Below are 18,543 nucleotides of genomic sequence, written 5' to 3'. Positions count from 1 at the left end.
ACCCAGCAAAAAATGCTGGTTTAAAAATAATTGATCGGTTTGGTGGAGTACCACATAATCCCTGCTGAGGGTGCAGTTACAGAAAGATGTATTTAAGGCCCGGTCACACAGCCTTTTGCGTCTGTATCGCGGGTAAAATTTTGCGATTTTTTTTTTTGCCCGTGGTTGCCCGCGGTGGAAAATGTGCAAAATTGGCTGGCGACTGTTCCGCGTCCTTCCGGCGACTGTTCCGCGTCCTTAACGCTGGTAACCGCGGCTGCATCGCTGTGCCGCCTGCGGTTACCCGTGGTCTAAAGTTTTGAGCAGCGCAAAACTTTTTCGCGCGGCCAACCGCAAGTGAATTTCTTACCGCGTGTAAAGCACGGCTGTATCGCAATCTCAAAAGCGTCCAACAGCGTCTGCTTCTCGGGCAGAAATTTCTGGCCGTGATTCAGCCTCGATACGCCCGTGAAAGGCTGTGTGGTATGGTCAAGGTCAGTTTGTAGCTTCCCATGTTAAATGAAGAGATACAACAAAAAACTTTTCCATCTTAACATTGTATTATTAGAGGTGTCAATAAAAAAAAAATTATAACGCTTCTACGTGCCAATCTGCGTAGCCAAGGTCAAACAATTCAGTCCACCCGATGTTGATGCACTGTAATTTTTCTCATTAAAAATGTCAGATTCAATTTCTTTCTATTCATGTTAGTGAGATTAGATGTCACAAAGTTAACAGTAACAAAACCTCAATATTTCCAGACCTGAGCGTTTTATAGAGGATAATGCAACAGTATGTTGCCGCACTTCTTTCAATCAAGTTACTGACCTCATCTGTGCACCATCCACATGACTCAGCCACTTGGATGCACTGACCACATGACTGAGCGTTGGCCTTGAGGCATACGCTTCCCTCTGAAAAGTGAAAACATTTATGTAACAAGCAGTCTTTAACACGGTCTTTATTTTGATCAGTGTTGGGAAAAACGCATTACAAAGGAACACAATTAGTTTTCTCAGAAACATTTACTGTAACTCGTTATTAATACAATTTTGTAACTCATCATCATACTCCGCTACTTTTTATAAGCAGACCGCAAATTTAAATGTCTTGTGTTTTTTTCGACGGTTTCTTTTTTGCTCTCGACGTAATGTACAACATTCAATCCGCCGGCCACACAATGCTGAATACAACAATAAAAAAAAAAAAAAAGAGTGTGCATGTTTATATGTACAGTACCTACAACATACAACTGAATACAGTTACAGTAGCGTCGTCTCAAGCACAGAGTACAAGGACGGGTAATTTCTCCCTACTGATACTGTGATATTCTCCCTACCATATATACTCACGTCTAAGTAATATGTACAACTTTAAAATAAATACTCAAATCAATAAGTTTTATGCGCATACTTGGTAGTGTGTCACCAGTAGCAAATGGTAAGCAGCGTATGGGGAGGTGCCTATGCTTCTACAGGAACAACAAAATCCATGAAGAAAATAGGAGTACAGAATGTATGGTTAAAGAGTGCTGAATTTAAGGTCTTTATTGGTGAAATTATTTTGGCAAAACACCATGCCCGCATAAAAAAAAAAACATCTTGGACATAATCCAGAAATGAAGAAGAAATCTCACAAGAAAAGCTTAATTGCACAAACCAAAAAAGTGAAGGCTTCACCACTTCCACAGGTTGGTGTACACGTTTTTCTACTATTCCTTTCACTAGGTGGCTATTTAAGCCATTTTAAGAGGCCGGCCTCAATGTAAATATATACAGTAATTTGTAACTAGATAGTTACTTTTGGAGTTACGTGCTCATTTTCAGTTTTGGCAATCTTAGAGGGTAACACAATTATTATTTTAATGATGTTAGTAGGTACTGTTTTTTTCAGTAGCACACCCAACATTGATTTTTATGCAGTTTGGATGAATTCAAATATTGCATTTCATGCATTAAGGAGTGGGGCTATAACCCAAATGTGTTACAGATTCTTACCTTGCTGTGCGTGGATACAGTTCAGAAATGCGAACATCCACGCTAGTGTGATAAGCCTTGGACCCATCAGTGGATCTAAGCATGAAAATAAAGTTAAGTTACTGTACATTCAAATATTTCATATAAAGGACAGTAATGCTCCTAAGGAAAGTTAAAAAAACACAAGACTAGTAGATATTTTATGCATAAATAACACTGTGAAAGGCGAATGTGCTCATCCAACAAAATATTGCATTAAGAGGTAGAAATAAATGCAAGCAAATGTATTGTGATGCATTCAAAGAGTGTAAAGATAAAGTTGGAGGAACATTTTAGAACAACAATTGCAAATACAAATTAAGATATTGTGGGCAAAACATGTCAATTACAGTTGAAATAACCATTTTTAAAAAATGGATGAATAAGCAGCAACTCGAACCCCATGTTAACATGACACTTACTGACAATATGTTCAGTAGGTGTAAAAGTACAAAAGGTGTACATTAAGTAATGGATCATTGTGCTCTATTAGGAAGGGAGGTCAAACATGACCAAATAAGGAGGAAGCACGAATAGTCTGGAGTTAGTCATCGTCTACCAGCTCATCAGATCCATAACAAAACTAGTGTGTGTGTGTCTGCGTTCAGTCTCAGCTCTAAAGTACATTCATCCCGGATTAGTCAACATAAAATAAAGAGGGAAGAAGTCAGTGTGCCTAATGCCTATGTTTGGTCAGACTGTATCTTAGCCATCCCAGTAACACACATACACACAACAAAATGGCATTTTCTGCAGAGCATGAGGCTAACAGCTGCAAGCTAAAACAGAAGGTTGGATGTTCCCACAATGTTTAAATGAAAAATCATTAGTGCAGATACACAAAAAATGGTGTCACACTTGGTGAGCTGTTCTAACCATACACATCCTGTCAAAGCTGTTCAAGGGACCAAATCATAAAATAACTGTCTCACTGACAACATGACTAGAATATAGGCAAAAATGACAAAGACGATTAATTACTGTATTTTCCGCACTATAAGGCGCACCGCACCAGGTTATAGGGCCCACCCCCAAAAAATAGTTTTTGGTCCTATATTTTCCATACATAAGGGCCTTATGATAAGGCGCACCCGATTATAAGGCGCTACAATGGGAACGTCGACAAACAGTCAGATAGTTCAGTCAAACTTATTACCCCCTTAACATTCCGAAAGCTCGCAAAGAAGCAAATACGTGTCTCAGACATGTACGGAAACAGTGTCTGTACGATTTCACCAATCATTCAAATGCATCGTTCCAAATATCATTCGGAAGGTTAAAGTCTTGGGATTCAAGAAATGCCAAATATTTCTTAGTTTCCATTTTATTTTTTGCTGGCAACTGTGAGGACAGCAAAGTAATAACTTTATTGTGCAGGGAAACGGGGTTCTTTACTGTGCATATGACAAACACTTTGAACTGAATTTAGTTTAAAAATAGACTCATCACAGAAACATCAAGATCGTTCTAAAACAAGATACCGGGAAAATATAAAGCCGCATAGCTCACCTAAGTTCTCTTGCAGCCATCACGTTCAATAATGATACGTAACCATGGTCTTTTTACAACCGTGAGTGTAGGAAATCCAGGAGAGTAAAATATTTGCAAATACAGAATAGTAAAAAATGTTTTCTCTATGCCGTAGTGCATCCCAACGTGTGATTCACATTCATCTTTTTCGGCCAATTGCAGGCTTTGTTTCGCCCCTTTAGCCTATGAGAGCCTGTAAATGATAAAAAGGATCCGCCCCCTTTACCTCCGAATAACTTTAGTCAATAGTGACTGATTCAAATGATGATTGACACATTGGTTAGGAAATGAAACGCCGGTATATAAATCCCAGCATACACCGCAGACTACTTCGCCTTCGGGGGAAAATCTAGTCGGCGGCTGCTTGCATTAGTTGCAAAACTTTGCGACTTAATATTGATCCATATATAGGGCACACTGTATTATAAGGCGCATGGTCAGCTTTTGAAAAAAATAAAGGCTTTTAGGTGCGCCTTATAGTGCGGAAAATACAGTAAATAGAACTTTATTGTCATTGATATCAACATTGTGATAACGGGAACAGACATGGCAGTCCAGTGTAAACATGCAATAAAGGCTTTAAACAGAAATATAAGCTATAAGACTGTCAGTATAGATACAGATATGTACGCTACAACGTAGTGCTTAGGGACTGGCTTAAAAAAATAATAATGCAATGAAAGAAAAGTGCAAATTTTATCAATAGTGCAATGGAATGTATAGCAATATGTTTAGTGGCAACAAAAATTCTGAAAATAATTAGCATATATTTTCGCAGTTTAGCGTGCTTGATTAGGATGGTGATGGCCCGGTGGAAGTAACTGTTTGAGCCCGTTTGTCCCTGTTTTAAGCAACCTATAGCGCCAAGCTAAGGGCAACAGGTCAAACAGGTGGTGGCCTTTATAATGTTCATGACTCTACTGCAGTATTGAATGCCAGCAATTTCCTCCAGACTGGGCAGAGAGCGGCCAAGTATCTAATGGGCTTTGTTGATTACTATGTATGTTTTTCCGGTTCGCTGTTGTGCTCTAGTATACAACACAAGGACCTCATATGCCAGACTGCTCTATTAGGATGGTAATGACATGATTTATTGCCATCAACATTATGGACATGTGTTTTATAATCAACAGTGGATAATTTGTCTCCACTCTTTAGAAGAAAAATCACAATACAATTGCATTTAATTTACAAATTTTGATAGCGCAACATAAAAATAATAACATTTACATCATTTAAAAGAGTAATTTTAAGAAATTATCCTGCAGAAGAAGAAAAGTAAAAGTTGTAAGATTTGTACAAATACAATAGGGGCATTGCAATGTTTACTGTTCAGGTAGCAATAAGTCAAATGTGGGTACATTTTCGGTGCTCCATTACTGCTGTGTTAAACCTGGAAATATTTTATACAAACTATCTATCTATCTAGCTATCTACCTTGGACAAGAGGGGTGACCGACTTGCTGGTACTAAAAATATTAAAGATGGTACAATAAATAAAAGGCATATAAAATTAGTCAAAAATTGACGAAAAGGCTGAATAATATTACTTGATTTATTTGAGTGCAACACAGTCCCTCCCCCTAAAACAGAACTCAAGTTTATGTGCGCGTAATTCAATAGATTTTACTGTAGTATATTACCGTATTTCTAGCAATGATTGATCAGTCAAAAAATATTGCTGACCTCAATCACAAAACATCGGAGGCCACAGGGATCGTACCCGCTTCGCGGCAGTGAGAGCGCCGAATCCTAACCATTATCAATATCATCTCATTAGCTGCACCGCTTATCCTCAGTAGGGTCGCGGGGGTGCTGGTGCCCATCCCAGTAATCATCGGGCAGTGGGCAGGGGACACCCTGAACTGGTTGCCAGCCAATCGCAGGGCACACAGGGACAGACAACTCGCTCGCTCATTCATATATAGGGACATTTTGGACTGGCCAATCCACCTGAAATGCATGTCTTTGGAATGTAGGAGGAAACCGGAGTGCCCGGAGGAAACCCACGCAAGCACGGGGAGAACATACAAACTCCGCACAGGAAGGCCGGTAGATGGATTTGAACCCAGGAGGTTCCCATGATCTCAGAACTGTGCCGCACATGCGCTAACCACTGCGCCGCCGAGCTGCCCTATCAATATCATAATATACTTAATTACGGTACCAGAGACAAATGTTAGGGAATAGAGAAAACAGTTAGGGTGTATTGTTCTTTACTACTTTGAGTCCACATATCTTCAAATGGGTATACATGCATGAGTAATAAGAAAATGAAATGGCTGACCTAATCAATTTAATCAGACTTCTAATGATCAAACTATGACCATAATCAGACCAGAGTGCAAATGTACATGGTTTTATATAACTGGATCGAAATTGGCCGATGGCCTGCATGTAATCGAAGTTACGGATAGCAGTTGAAGATAATTTGGTTTTGCATCTATTAGAGTAATGTAATGCTAAAATACAATCTGCATGTTTTGGGGATTATGCAGTGAGAGTCCTCACGTTCAAATGTAATATTCAACTACAGTGGAACCTCGGTTTTCGAACGCCTCTCAGTTCGAACAAATCGGTTCTCGACCAAAAATTGAGAAAATCTTGCTTCGCTTTTCCTTCAAAAAAATCGGAGTTCGAACGCCGGTACGCTAGGGTGCGATGCTGAGCGTTGTACGGGTGTAGATTGCCCCCACCCCTCGTGGAGAACTGTTATGACGTGCGCACGCACTTCTTTTCGCTTTAGATATCGGTGAACGGAGTGTTTTAGCCCCTAATTATGCCTCCGAAGAAGGTCGGTGCAAGCAGCAAAGTTGCTACAGGTGAAAAAAGAAGGGTAGTACATACAACTATTGCATTTAAGAAAGAAATAATACCAAAATATGAAGAAGGTGTGCGAGTTTCCCTTCTTTCGAGGGAATAGAGCATGGCTTCTGCAGACCACACAAAGGTAAGAAATCCTATTCATAATTCTTTTCTTTATCCTTTAACCGCTCACCACTATTTGTGGAGACCCGGGTGCTAAATGACGTGTAAACGACCTGATTTTTTTAGTTGTACACGTTCATGTTAGTGTAATCTTTCGTACAATTAGCCTGGGTTAGCTTCATGTTTACGTTCATGGTAAACATTCAGGGTGTTGGAATGGATTAAAACGATTTTACATTACCTTGAATGGTAAAAACGATTTTCGGTGATCGAACAAATCGGTTTTCGAACAGGGTTCTGGAACGGATTATGGTCGAGAACCGAGGTTCCACTGTACCTCCAAAGTTAGTTTAATCAAATTAGTTAAAATCACGTTTCACTATTCAGATCCCTTAACCACCACAGTTGTCGGGGCAACAATCCAAGTGATGTGTCCTTGGCAAGTACAGTCTGGCGGCGCCCATACCTTTTCCAGGCTGTTCTTTTAGGTAGGCGTTTGCTCCCTGAAATGAAGCAGTACTGGTTTCCATGGTTAAAATGGGAGGAGAAACCCTCTGATCTGACTCAGCTATGGCACCTTCATTCTCTGGTTGCCATTTTTTGGAGGTGTAAAGCACAACTCTGCCCTTTAAAAGATGAGCCGAACTTCAGCATTGATGGGCAACAGGGTGTGTCAATACTGATACTAGATCCTAATCACTGAGTAAAAACTGACACCCAAAAGTAGAGTGTTACTCTGAACTATCACGTAACAAATTACCATATGTACTGGAATTCATGCCGAACCCCTAAAACTGCTTTAAAATAGCCACATAATAAAAGAAATAGCTCTTGAAATCTTGAAAATTTACAAACGAACCCTTAGCTGAGACATTCCATATCAATTTACGATTTATGGGTCACTCAGAACGTTGCGGCATCTAACGTCGGACGCAGCGCGGGTCACCGAGCATAACAGAGCGAGGTGGAGTGCGAACTAAGGCGCTATTTTCAAAGGCTACAATCAATTCAACTCACGAAACATGACGGACACAGAGAATACAGTTCATCCTAAGTCTACAAACGTGTGGGAGCACCCCACAATTAAAATAAAACAAAAAAATGCATCACTTGCAAGCTTTGCAAAAGTGATATGCCACGGGAGCACCACGGTGCTGAGGCAGCAATCAAAGCCAAAACATGGAATCACCAACAAGGATGAAATTAACGCAGAAGAAGGGTAAGCCACTAAATTATTTGTCGTTATTCCTTTGTTATTTGCGTTTTTAAGGGTGGAAACGTAACCTTCATCTGTGGTAGCTAGCTGGTGTTAGCGTTTGTTTTTTAGCCGATTAATGACTGCGCCTGTGTGTCTGTTCATTCCAGTTATATCACCTTAAGCAGTGTTTATGTAATAAAAAACGCCACTTTCACACAATGCTGGTAAGATTGAGCATCAATTTTCTGGCAAAGTCCGAGCGATTAAGTGAGGAAACGTAAAGTTAGTCACTGGTTGCTTGCTTAATGCAAGCGTTTGCTTGTTAGTTTATTAAGGACCGCACGTGTGTGAGCAAGATACTTTTTGTTTTAGTTAAATGAATGAAAGAAGTTTATTTGGGCACAGCACAAAAACAGTATCAAACACTAATTAAAAAAGGGAACAACCATTTATTTGCACTAAACACACAAAAAAAATCAGCTGTACAATACAATATTAACATAAACATGTGCCAAAAGGAAGTAGGCTGAAGACGAGGCTTTTAAGTGCCCACCCTTATTACACTTATAATCTTAAGCAGTGTTTAATTGTACTTTATAAAAAAGCTCATCTTGCACTCAGAGGTGTTATTAGGTTTAAGATTAAGGATCAAGTTTTACTTTTCTGCCAAGTATATTCTTCAAAATCTTTGAAAATAAAAAAGTTGTAATATTGTATTATATTATATTCCAGGTATTCCTCATAAAACATGTGTATGACATGATGTCATTAGTATTTTCATTTTTCCCCACTAATTATCGACCCCACACATGGAAGAGTAAGTACCAGTAGGTTATGCATCCAAGCGTGCTCACAAAAAGATAGCACAGAGAAAAGCCTTAATTTGAGATTATATATGTGTGTATAATATGTTGAGGTTAACAAAAGTTTTTGTAGTTGAAATTCGGGTCTAAGGGAATCATTAAGCCTTAGTGTATTTACACCACTTCATTTTTCTAGGGCATTTCCTCTTGTATCAATTATTAACTGTTCTTTTTACATTTGGGAAAGAACACTCCTGTTGTCTGTGACTCGACTCACTTTTACACATTTATCTCACTTTGATTGGAGCTGAATTAACCATAAAAAAAGATCGTAATGTTTAATAAGAAAGCCCAAATTGTTGCCATTTTCATGCTTCAAAACACATCAACCAAAGTTTAAAGAAGGTACAAATGCAAGCTCTAAAACTTTAGGTGTAACATGTTTCCTTAAAGTCAAATATATGATATTAAACCACTTTGACAAATGTGACCATTTTTTATTACTACCGCTGTCAGAAATATTTCTGCTCTACTTTATATTAAAAAAATAAAATAAAATAAAAAAACACATTTTGACCCCTGCTGAGGAGGTCCAGTATAAGATTTAGGGGTCATGGGGTAGTTTCCAATTTATTCGTCCACCCATCCCCCTTTTGTCTTTTCGGACAGTCAGACGCTTTAGCGTACCAGCAGCTGCGCCTTGGGCTAGTCCAGCTTGTCTCTTCTAGAAAGACCCTCCACTGCCACACCCAGCCCTTCTTTCCCCTCCCGACACCAAACAAACACTCCCAGATTCAATCTACAATTATTGCCCCACATTAAAACCACACCTCAAACAGCTACAATTCCTCATACCACACTACAAGCAGGAGCATTTTAAGCTGCGTCAGCACAGGTTGTAGTCAACTCATGACGATCAGATAATTTAAAGAAAAAACACGTTTATCCAACACTTAAGGTTTTCTTTTATAATGGTATCTTACACTAACAGAGAAACTAGAGGGGAGCACGCAACTCAGACAAAACAGTCCCAGAGTAAGCAAAGTTCCAGATTTTCCAAGCAGAAAGCTGTATACAATCGGTGTTCACCAAATTGCTGTCTGGTTCAAAACCGCCTCAAAAGTTATGTTAATGGGATTCGTAATTTTGAAAATTTGGTGTTCCTCAGGGACGTCACTGCTTAAAGGAAACAAGCCACTTGGGTCAACTTTTAAAATAAATCTCTCCAGTCTCGTGCACGTGGAATATTTTCCAATATATATGCATAAGTGTGAGGGGGAACACTACACGTTTTGTGCGCAATTGAAAAACAAATTCTGTTTGGGAATACCTTTAAAGAAAAAAGACGTTCATCAAAGATTAAGGGGTTTTATGTAATGGTAATGTACGCTAACAAAGAAACCAGGGGGGAGCGAAACTTGCATTACCTAAAGAACAAAAAACATTTAACAAAAATTAACAAGAGGTTTATCTGTAAACTATTTTTTTTTAAAAACCACCACCAAATACAAGTTTCTAACAGGCTTAACCAAACTAGCTGAGAGGACATTTTGTAAGTGTGCAAGGCGGCAAGCTGTCAGGGTTTGTGGGTCACATGGAGGCGATCCCAAACCTCCAGACCCCTCTCAAGGATGAGCTCATACATTCCAACTAAACCACATCCATATGACAGATGCTGTGCTGGAATAATGACGTTTTTTTTTTTTTTTTTTTTTAGATTACGCGATTAAAAATAAGAATACATTAGGTTTGAATTAAAAGTGAACCATTCAAAATATTTACACCTCCAAAATTACGTGACGGACAACAAATGCATGCTCATTAGGCCTCTGTATCACCAAAAGGGTGACCTAATTTGAATAATTTCCTTTGAAGTAATTTGGGACGGACCAAAGTATTTCTTTATTGAAGTACAGTGGTACTTCTACTTACAAATGTCTACATAGATAAGTTTTAGGTTACAGAGTACCCGAACGGAAAACATTGCCTCTAGTTACAAAGGCGTTTCAGGATACAAAGTAAAAAAATACAGTACAATATGTGCTGCCATTTGCCGCCGCTCCCAGAGTTCTACCTGGCAATTCCGAGCATATGCGTGAACCCCGGCATGCTCTTTATGTCCCAAGTTAAAGTTAAAAGGGAAACGAATATTTGTATTATTTCCATTATTCTTTGTTTTTTTACATTACGTGCCACTTGTTTTATTTTTTATTGTGTTGTAATTTAGTTTTAACATTTGTTTCATGTTCTGATCCCCTTGTTGATTTATTGTAAAATATATACTTTTGCTGGGCTTTGAACGGATTAGTGCATTTACATTTAAAATACATCTACTTAAAAGCTACTCCCAGAACCAAATGTATTTGTAAGTGGAGGTACCACTGCATATATCAATCAAATAGTCATTGAACATTTCTACCAAACACTGCGGATATTTTTAAAAGCCAGCAACAACACATTTTTTAAATTTATCAGTTTACTCAACATAGGATGGATGTAGACTCATTGTGCTGGCACATACAGGACTGTCTCAGAAAATTAGAATATTGTGATAAAGTTCTTTATTTTCTGTAATGCAATTAAAAAAACAAAAATGTCATACATTCTGGATTCATTACACATCAACTGAACTATTTCAAGCCTTTTATTATTTGAATATTGCTGATTTTGGCTTACAGCTGAAAAAAACTCAAAAATCCTATCTCAAAATATTATAATACTTCCTCAGACCAAGTAAAAAAATAATTTTATAACAGCAAAACTAAATCAAACATTTGAAAATGTCCATTGATGCACTCAGTACTTGGTTGGGAATCCTTTTGCACGGATTACTGCATCAATCCGGCGTGGCATGGAGGCAATCAGCCTGTGGCATTGCTGAGGTGTTATTGATGCCCAGGATGCTTCGATAGCGGCCTTCAGCTCATTTGCATTTGTAGGTCTGGTGTCTTTCATCTTCTTCTTAACTATACCCCACAAATTCTCGATGGGGTTCAGGTCAGGGAAATTAGCAGGCCAATCAAGGACAGTGATGCCATGGTCAGTGCACCAGTTACTGGTGGTTTTGGCACTGTGGGCAGGTGCCAGATCATGCTGGAAAATGAAATCCTCATCTCCATAGAGCTTTTCAGCAGATGGAAGCATGTAGTGCTCTAAAATCTCTTGGTACACAGTTGCATTTACTCTGGACTTGATGAAACACAGTGGACCAACACCAGCAGCTGACATGGCTCCCCAAACCATTGCTGACTGTGGGAACTTCACACTGGATTTCAAGCAACTTGGATTTTGCTCCTCTCCAGCCTTTCTCCAGACTCTGGCGCCTTGACTTTCAAATGAAATGCAAAACTTGCTTTCGTCTGAAAAGAGGACTTTGGACCACTCTGCAACTGTCCAGTGCTTCTTCTCCATAGCCCAAGTCAGACGCTTCTTCCGTTGTCTTGAGTTCAGAAGTGGCTTGACCATGGGAATACGGCTATTGTAGCCCATTTCCCGGACACGTCTGTGAACTGTGGCTTTTGATACCTGGACTCCAGCTTCAGCCCACTGTCTTTGAAGCTCCCCCAAATTCTGGAAGCGGCTCTTCTTCACAATTTTGTTAAGGCTGCGGTCATCTCTCTTGGTTGTGCAGCGTTTCCGGCCACATTTTTCCCTTCCAACAGACTTTTTGTGGATATGCTTTGAAACTGCACTCTGTGAACAGCCTGCTCTTTGAGAAATTTCTTTTTGTGTCTTACCCTCCTGATGGAGGGTATCAATGATGGTCCTCTGGACAGCAGTCAGATCAGCAGTCTTCCCCATACTTGTGATTTAGTTTACTGAACCAAGCTGAGTGTTTTTAAGGCTCAGGAAACCCTCGCAAGGTGTTTCGAGTTAATTAGATGATTAGTTGAATAGCCTACTTGTATACTTTTTCATGATATTCTAATATTTTGAGATAGGATTTTTGAGTTTTCTTAAGCTGTAAGCCAAATTCAGCAATATTAAAATAATAAAAGGCTTGAAATAGTTCAGTTGATGTGTAATGAATCCAGAATGTATGACATTTTTGTTATTTTAATTGCATTACAGAAAATAAAGAACTTTATCACAATATTCTAATTTTCTGAGACAGTCCTGTACTTGACAGAGTGTGTGTTTTATGGTAGTGACTGGTGGAATGGAGGATGACCAAGTTGTAATTTGGACACATCATCAGTAGTGTCGCCCTGGGTCACTAGACGCTTCGGCCACAACATTAGACACTCTCACCAGCCCTGGGATGATCAGACCCAAGTTTGCCTCAGTACTAATCTTCATGAGAAAATTAATTTAGTAGTAGTATGTCCCAATCCAATAGTAGTAGCAAATATTGGTCTGATACCAACAAATCCTGTTGAAAAAAGCGTATCAGATTTGACCTTATTAAAATAAAATAACCCCCCCCCAAAAAAAATCGGACTTATTGGATTTCATCCAAAACACCTTTCACTGGTCCATTTATCGACACTCATTCACAAGCAGTCAATTCCAATGTCTACTCTTCAAACAAGCAGCATCTGGATTTACCATGCAGAAACAACATGATCAAAACAACTATTTTATGATGTAACCACCGTAAAATTCGGACTATAGAGTACACCCAGTATATTTCTAAAGTAAAAAAATGTTTTGTACATAATCACTATAAGCTGCCGGTGCCCACATTGAAACACAAGATATTTACAAAGAAAAACGGTACACCGAAAGAGTTTTAATAATATATGGTACCTTAACCCCTTAATGTTTCGATGGCCCGCCAAGCTTTTGATAACTAAATGTATGTACGATGTCACCACTCACTGAAATACGTCATGCCACATATCATTGGAAAGCTTAAACACTTGGGATTCAAAATATTCTATTTTTCAAAATACACTCACCAAAGAAACATCACAATCAATCTGAATCCAGATACCTGAAAACTATAAAGCCGTCATAACTCACAATTACGTCCCCAGGCCATCTTCAACTTCTTTGAATGTCATTTCTGCTTCGTTAAATGTTGCTACTTGTAATTGGTTCGTTTCACCACATGATTTCCGTTCGCAAATGAGCAGACTCGTAAAATTATTCCCTATATTGTACTTAGCCTTCTTTTGATTGACACCTTTTCATGCTCATTTTATTCATGCACAAAGAGCGAAATTACATTAAACTTGCATTTTCCTCGACACATGTATACCAACTGTCTTACTTTCACCTTAACGGCTCGGCCGTAACAAAAAAAGGCATAAATTAGCCGCATCATTGCATGGGCCGCAGAATTGAAAGCTTGGGAAAAAGTCGCAGCTTACGGTCCAAATTTTACGGAAAGGTTTTGCACTGCCTATGGATAACACTTAAAATTAAGTTTGATAATTCAATCGACTTAAACAAATGCTTAACTCTAAGAACAAGAGCCGGTAGGACTTCTGATGATATCGGATTGAATAACATCGTTTATCAGGCAACAAATTTGGATTCAATATTGGTATTCTATCGGAAGTTAATATTTAAAATAAATAAATAAATAAATAAAAGACTTGTATATGGACACTCATGAATTAAAGTTTTAAATGAGAAACTATGAATTACCTACTGACCATATTGCACAACTCTTTGAAAATCTCCCTGTGTTGCAACACAAGTTCTCAAGGGAGCACAAATCATCATCCATGACTCAAATATAATGATTAGGCAAGGGAGCAGAGGGTTTTAAAGGAGAAGGAAATGGTCCCAGATTGTACACACATAATAACCCAGCAGACTTCCTCTGGAAAAAGGGTCAAGTGTGTAGCTAAGGATCTGACTCACTGTCCCTTATGTCTCAAATCAACAGGGCGAATCCTTCATTTACTGTGATCTAACTTGTGAGATGTTTTTTGTCCAGTAGTTGCTAGACGACATCAATGATGAGTCAAACCAAAAAACAACACAGCTTTAGGCTACAATTCCTCAGCATGAAGCCAGCAACACAGCTCAACGAGTCCTGACTTGTGCAAGAAGGATACACAATCGACAGTTCTATCCGACCAGAAGATTTGGGTTAACCAGAAGACTGAGCCAAGAACTCTGTATGGACCACTGGACTTTAAACACACAATAAAACAGGACCACAATGTGGTGTTCCTGCAGATGAAGACAAGCGTAAAGTTATATCGACAAACTGCAGGCAGGCCAGACTAAATCGAGTCATATAAGTGCGTTTAATGTCAGGCACAGAAAGTAATCATTTCAAACTTGAATTTTGTGAAAATATGTCTTTTGTACGGGCAATGAGAGATATAAAAATAAATAATGGTGAACATTAGGTACAATCTTTCAACTAGTACCCACCAGAAATATTTTCAAGTTGAGATAAACAAACATTGAAGCAAATTGCACTTTGGAAGCACCTACAAGGCAAAAACCATTATGAAAATTATACAAATGTCGCGTTTATTTTGTAAAAACTTTAATGAAAACACAGCCAATGAAACACACTTATGAAGCCACCAGTTTTAGGTCATATGGTAAGTATAATTAATATAATTTCAATCATTGGCCAAACAAAAGGTATGGAAATGGCATTTATTGTTTACTCTCAATTGGGATGTTTAGATTGAGCGCAATGACCATGAAAACGGGAAAAACTGTCTGCTTAAACGAAAACAGTTAAATGAGTATGAAACCAGATTTATAAACTAAATATTGACTGCATTTATATACACATTTTCTTTAGTGTCTTACTTGATCAACCTAATTTCAAAATCACTATAAAATTACACAACAAATTCAATAAGAGTATTAAAACCCCATAAAAAAATCCAAAGGATACTCCAAATGTTCATTCTTAACTTGTCAACCAATAAAATGTGCCTTAAATCTTTGTACATATTTGTAAGTGAATTGTAATCCAACAGCAATTTGTCTAATACATATAAGTTTTCTAATCCTGAAAGGGGGATATCCTCATGCGCAGCTGCTTCACTGGATTTTCCAATTCCCTCATGCTGTGCTTTTTGAGTTTTTTCTTGCCCTCATGTAAGTTTTAGATCAGGGGATGGTGTAACAATTGTCTATACAGCCCTTTGAGACTTATAGTGTATGATGGCTATACAAATAAACAAGACTTCATTTAAAAATGAAAAGCGACGAAAATATTTAAATATATTTTAAATAGAAAAGGTACAGACAGATTTTAAATATTTTCTTCCGAAGCAAAATATTTTTAGAGAGGTCCTTCTAAAGACAACAACATTTGTACCCCATTTTCCTTTTTTAGCTGAGACAAAAAAAAAAATCATTTCTATTTGTGTTAACAACTCCAAGGTAAATATTAGTTGGATTGCTTAATAGATATTCATTTTATGATATGGGATGGGCTGCAGGGCCCCCTGACAAGGACAAACGGTTAAAAAAAATTGATATCTGAATTTAAAAAAAGAAGAGGAAAAGGTGTTGTGCATGTGTTGTAAAACATAGAATAACACAAACAATTCAAAGTCACGAGCGAAAGAGATCAGTTAGGTTTGGTATGCAATTCTAAAATCCAGATCAGGGGATGGTGTAATAATAGTCTGAAAAATTAGTCTGTGTAATAACCTGTGAAGCCCTTTGAGACTATTTGTGATTAAGGGCTGTACAAATAAAAATGACTTGACTTAAAATAGCTGATGTTATTCCTAAGTTTATACAAGGTTAACCATTGAAACTATGGTTAAAAAGACTCAGTCCAAAAAAAAACCAGCATCGTACTAGAAAATCACAATCACCCAGCAGTAATGACCTATTTTCAGAACAGGTCAGCTGGTACCTCAGCTGTCCTTAGGCACCACGTTGGAGACTTATGTTCCATTAGCACTTTCAACCCCAGAGATCCAAAGAGCTATTCCAAAACCATGACAGACTAAGGCAGTTTTCTACATCAAAATTAAAAAAATTCAGTATTTACTGATTATGCATGCGTGAAAAACGGCTGGAAATCCTGTACAAGTGTACATTTTGACGACATGTTTACAATAGCATATGACCAAAGAAAAAATAATTGAATGCCTTTTAAGACTAAGGATCTGCGGAAAAAAAACCTTTGAATGTTTTTTTTACCTGAACCAAGTCACTATATTATATAAACTGAGGTTTGTAATTGTTGGCTTTATTGTTGCACTGGTTTGAAATATAAAATAAAGATTTGAAAAGAACTTTTATAACGCCTTCACACCTCTAAGCCCTCAAGTGGCTGGAGGCAGCTTTTGGTTTGCATTTATTTGAAAAATCATAACATTTGATAGAAATGACCAAGTCTATTTTTTTTTCATAGACATTTATGGCGGGGCAGATTAAATTTGTTAAACGGGCCGGGTCCAGCCCACAGGCCGTTGATTTGACATACCATGTTTGTTTTCATGAACTAATTAAGGTTTGGAACGGTGGCTTACTTTCAATAAATACTTGCACACATTTCTCACTTATAGTAAAAAATGTACCCACGGGGTTTAAAATAACATATTCTCGTTTCGAAATGTTAACCAACACTGAAAATTCCACTCCATTTGTCTTCATGTCGAAATAGTCCCCCGAAGACACACATTCCATCTTTTGTCGTCGAACAATAGCAACACAAACTGAATAAAGTTCGTACAAGTAAATCAGTGGGAATCGGACTGACCTTGTTCGATCGGTTCACGTAAGAATCCCGATGGCATGAATTTCCTCTACAAACTTATGTACTCCCGAAAGAGGCCAAATGAAAAAAATGCAGCGGGGCGATGGCTAGGTTCGAAAAATGCCAGCCGTCTCTTGGTTTTCTTCTCTTACTGCGGAAACTTTTCAACAGCGTTGGGGAGAGTTTTAATGTTGTTTTCGTACTACATAATCGCCATGAGTTAAAAAAAAAGGTTATAAACCGAGAAGAGGCTTCTTCTGTTGGTGCCACACAGCTGCCCCTTGTCTTTTCCTGTGAACGACTTTGCTTTTTTTCATGAGTTGCCCCACCGATGAACTGAACAGTCTTCTTCTTCTTTAGCGGAGCATCCCGCCCCCATGGCTACGGCGGCGGCACATAGCGGTGATTGCAACAAACCCACCTGAGAGACTGAGGACCACATATACAATACGTCAAATTAGTAGCCATATTGCTGTAGGCCAAACTATCTGGTCAAGTATGAATACATGCAATTTTAATGTGTTGTAGATGCATAACTTACCTACAGGGACATTGAGTATTATTTAGCCCCTCCTAGTCTTAGCGGGATCATTAGTTATTAAAGAAAATTCGAATAATGAGCCAAAATACACAAACTATCATATACTTTAACCGCCGCAGCATGCAGTACACATTAAGTACGTTTTCATCCTTTTTGTATGTTAAATCAAAGAGAGCGAATTGTAAAGTAAACACTTGAGGGCTCAAATTCCCCCCGATGTTGTAGATGTTCAAAATAGCATAGTGCTGTGATTTAAATGTTATTGTATTTGAGAGCCAACCACATACTATACACAAAGCATGCTATGTACTATATTAATGCATAGAAATCCATCATAATGCATCTTTGATACCATAAATCTAGTCTATTTCAATGTGTTTCGCAGAAAAAAATAATTTCTTCAGTGCTGTGGAGTCAATTTTATGTGGAATAAAGCATTTTGCTGCATGTTTACGCCACTGTCCACCACCGGTTGAAAGTACATTTTTCTTCTCTATTAAATATGTGTTAACAATGCCCAACTGAGTTCAAAGAGCCTATATGCCTTTTTTTTTAACACTGCGCCTATCTGATTTGGTCTTACTTTTATCATCAGTGTTCAGGGGGTGCTGGGCTGTTTATTTCACTCACGTACTCAAGGGTTTTCTTTTATTGTAGGATGAAAATGGTGAAAGTAATGGGAGGATAGTTTTAAATAAAGTCCAAATGTCAACCCAAACCCCCAAAAAGATGAGACAAGGGAGAGTTTATGTTCACGTATTTTCAGGTGCAACACAATCAGTTTGACGGAAGCTGCAATGATGATTTCAGCAAGAAGATGACATCAGCAAGAAGAATATTTCAAAGTTACGGACACCACCTTTAAGTTCACATCCAAATAATGTACACCGACATGCATCGTGTCA

At 38.3% G+C, this 18,543-nt stretch overlaps 1 protein-coding gene across 1 annotated transcript in view; it reads right to left on the bottom strand.

The window, feature by feature from the left end:
• The window catches only part of LOC148374413 (integrin beta-1-like), a 33,539-nt gene extending 16,087 nt beyond the window's left edge, over positions 1-17,452 (bottom strand). The window contains exons 1-3 of the mRNA XM_088336122.1: positions 17,101-17,452; positions 1,977-2,051; positions 808-893 (exon numbers count right to left, since the gene is read on the bottom strand). Coding sequence (XP_088192248.1) covers positions 808-893; positions 1,977-2,051; positions 17,101-17,137 — 198 coding nt within the window. The 5' untranslated portion in view covers positions 17,138-17,452. The remainder of the gene's footprint in view (positions 1-807; positions 894-1,976; positions 2,052-17,100) is intronic.
• Between the last annotated feature and the right edge of the window lie 1,091 nt (positions 17,453-18,543).

The sequence above is a fragment of the Urocampus carinirostris genome, chromosome 1 (genome assembly GCF_059441175.1).
Source record: "Urocampus carinirostris isolate Australia breed hairy pipefish chromosome 1, RoL_Ucar_1.0, whole genome shotgun sequence".
In the NCBI taxonomy this organism is placed as follows: domain Eukaryota; kingdom Metazoa; phylum Chordata; class Actinopteri; order Syngnathiformes; family Syngnathidae; genus Urocampus; species Urocampus carinirostris.
This window is presented reverse-complemented; position numbering and strand designations above follow the sequence as displayed.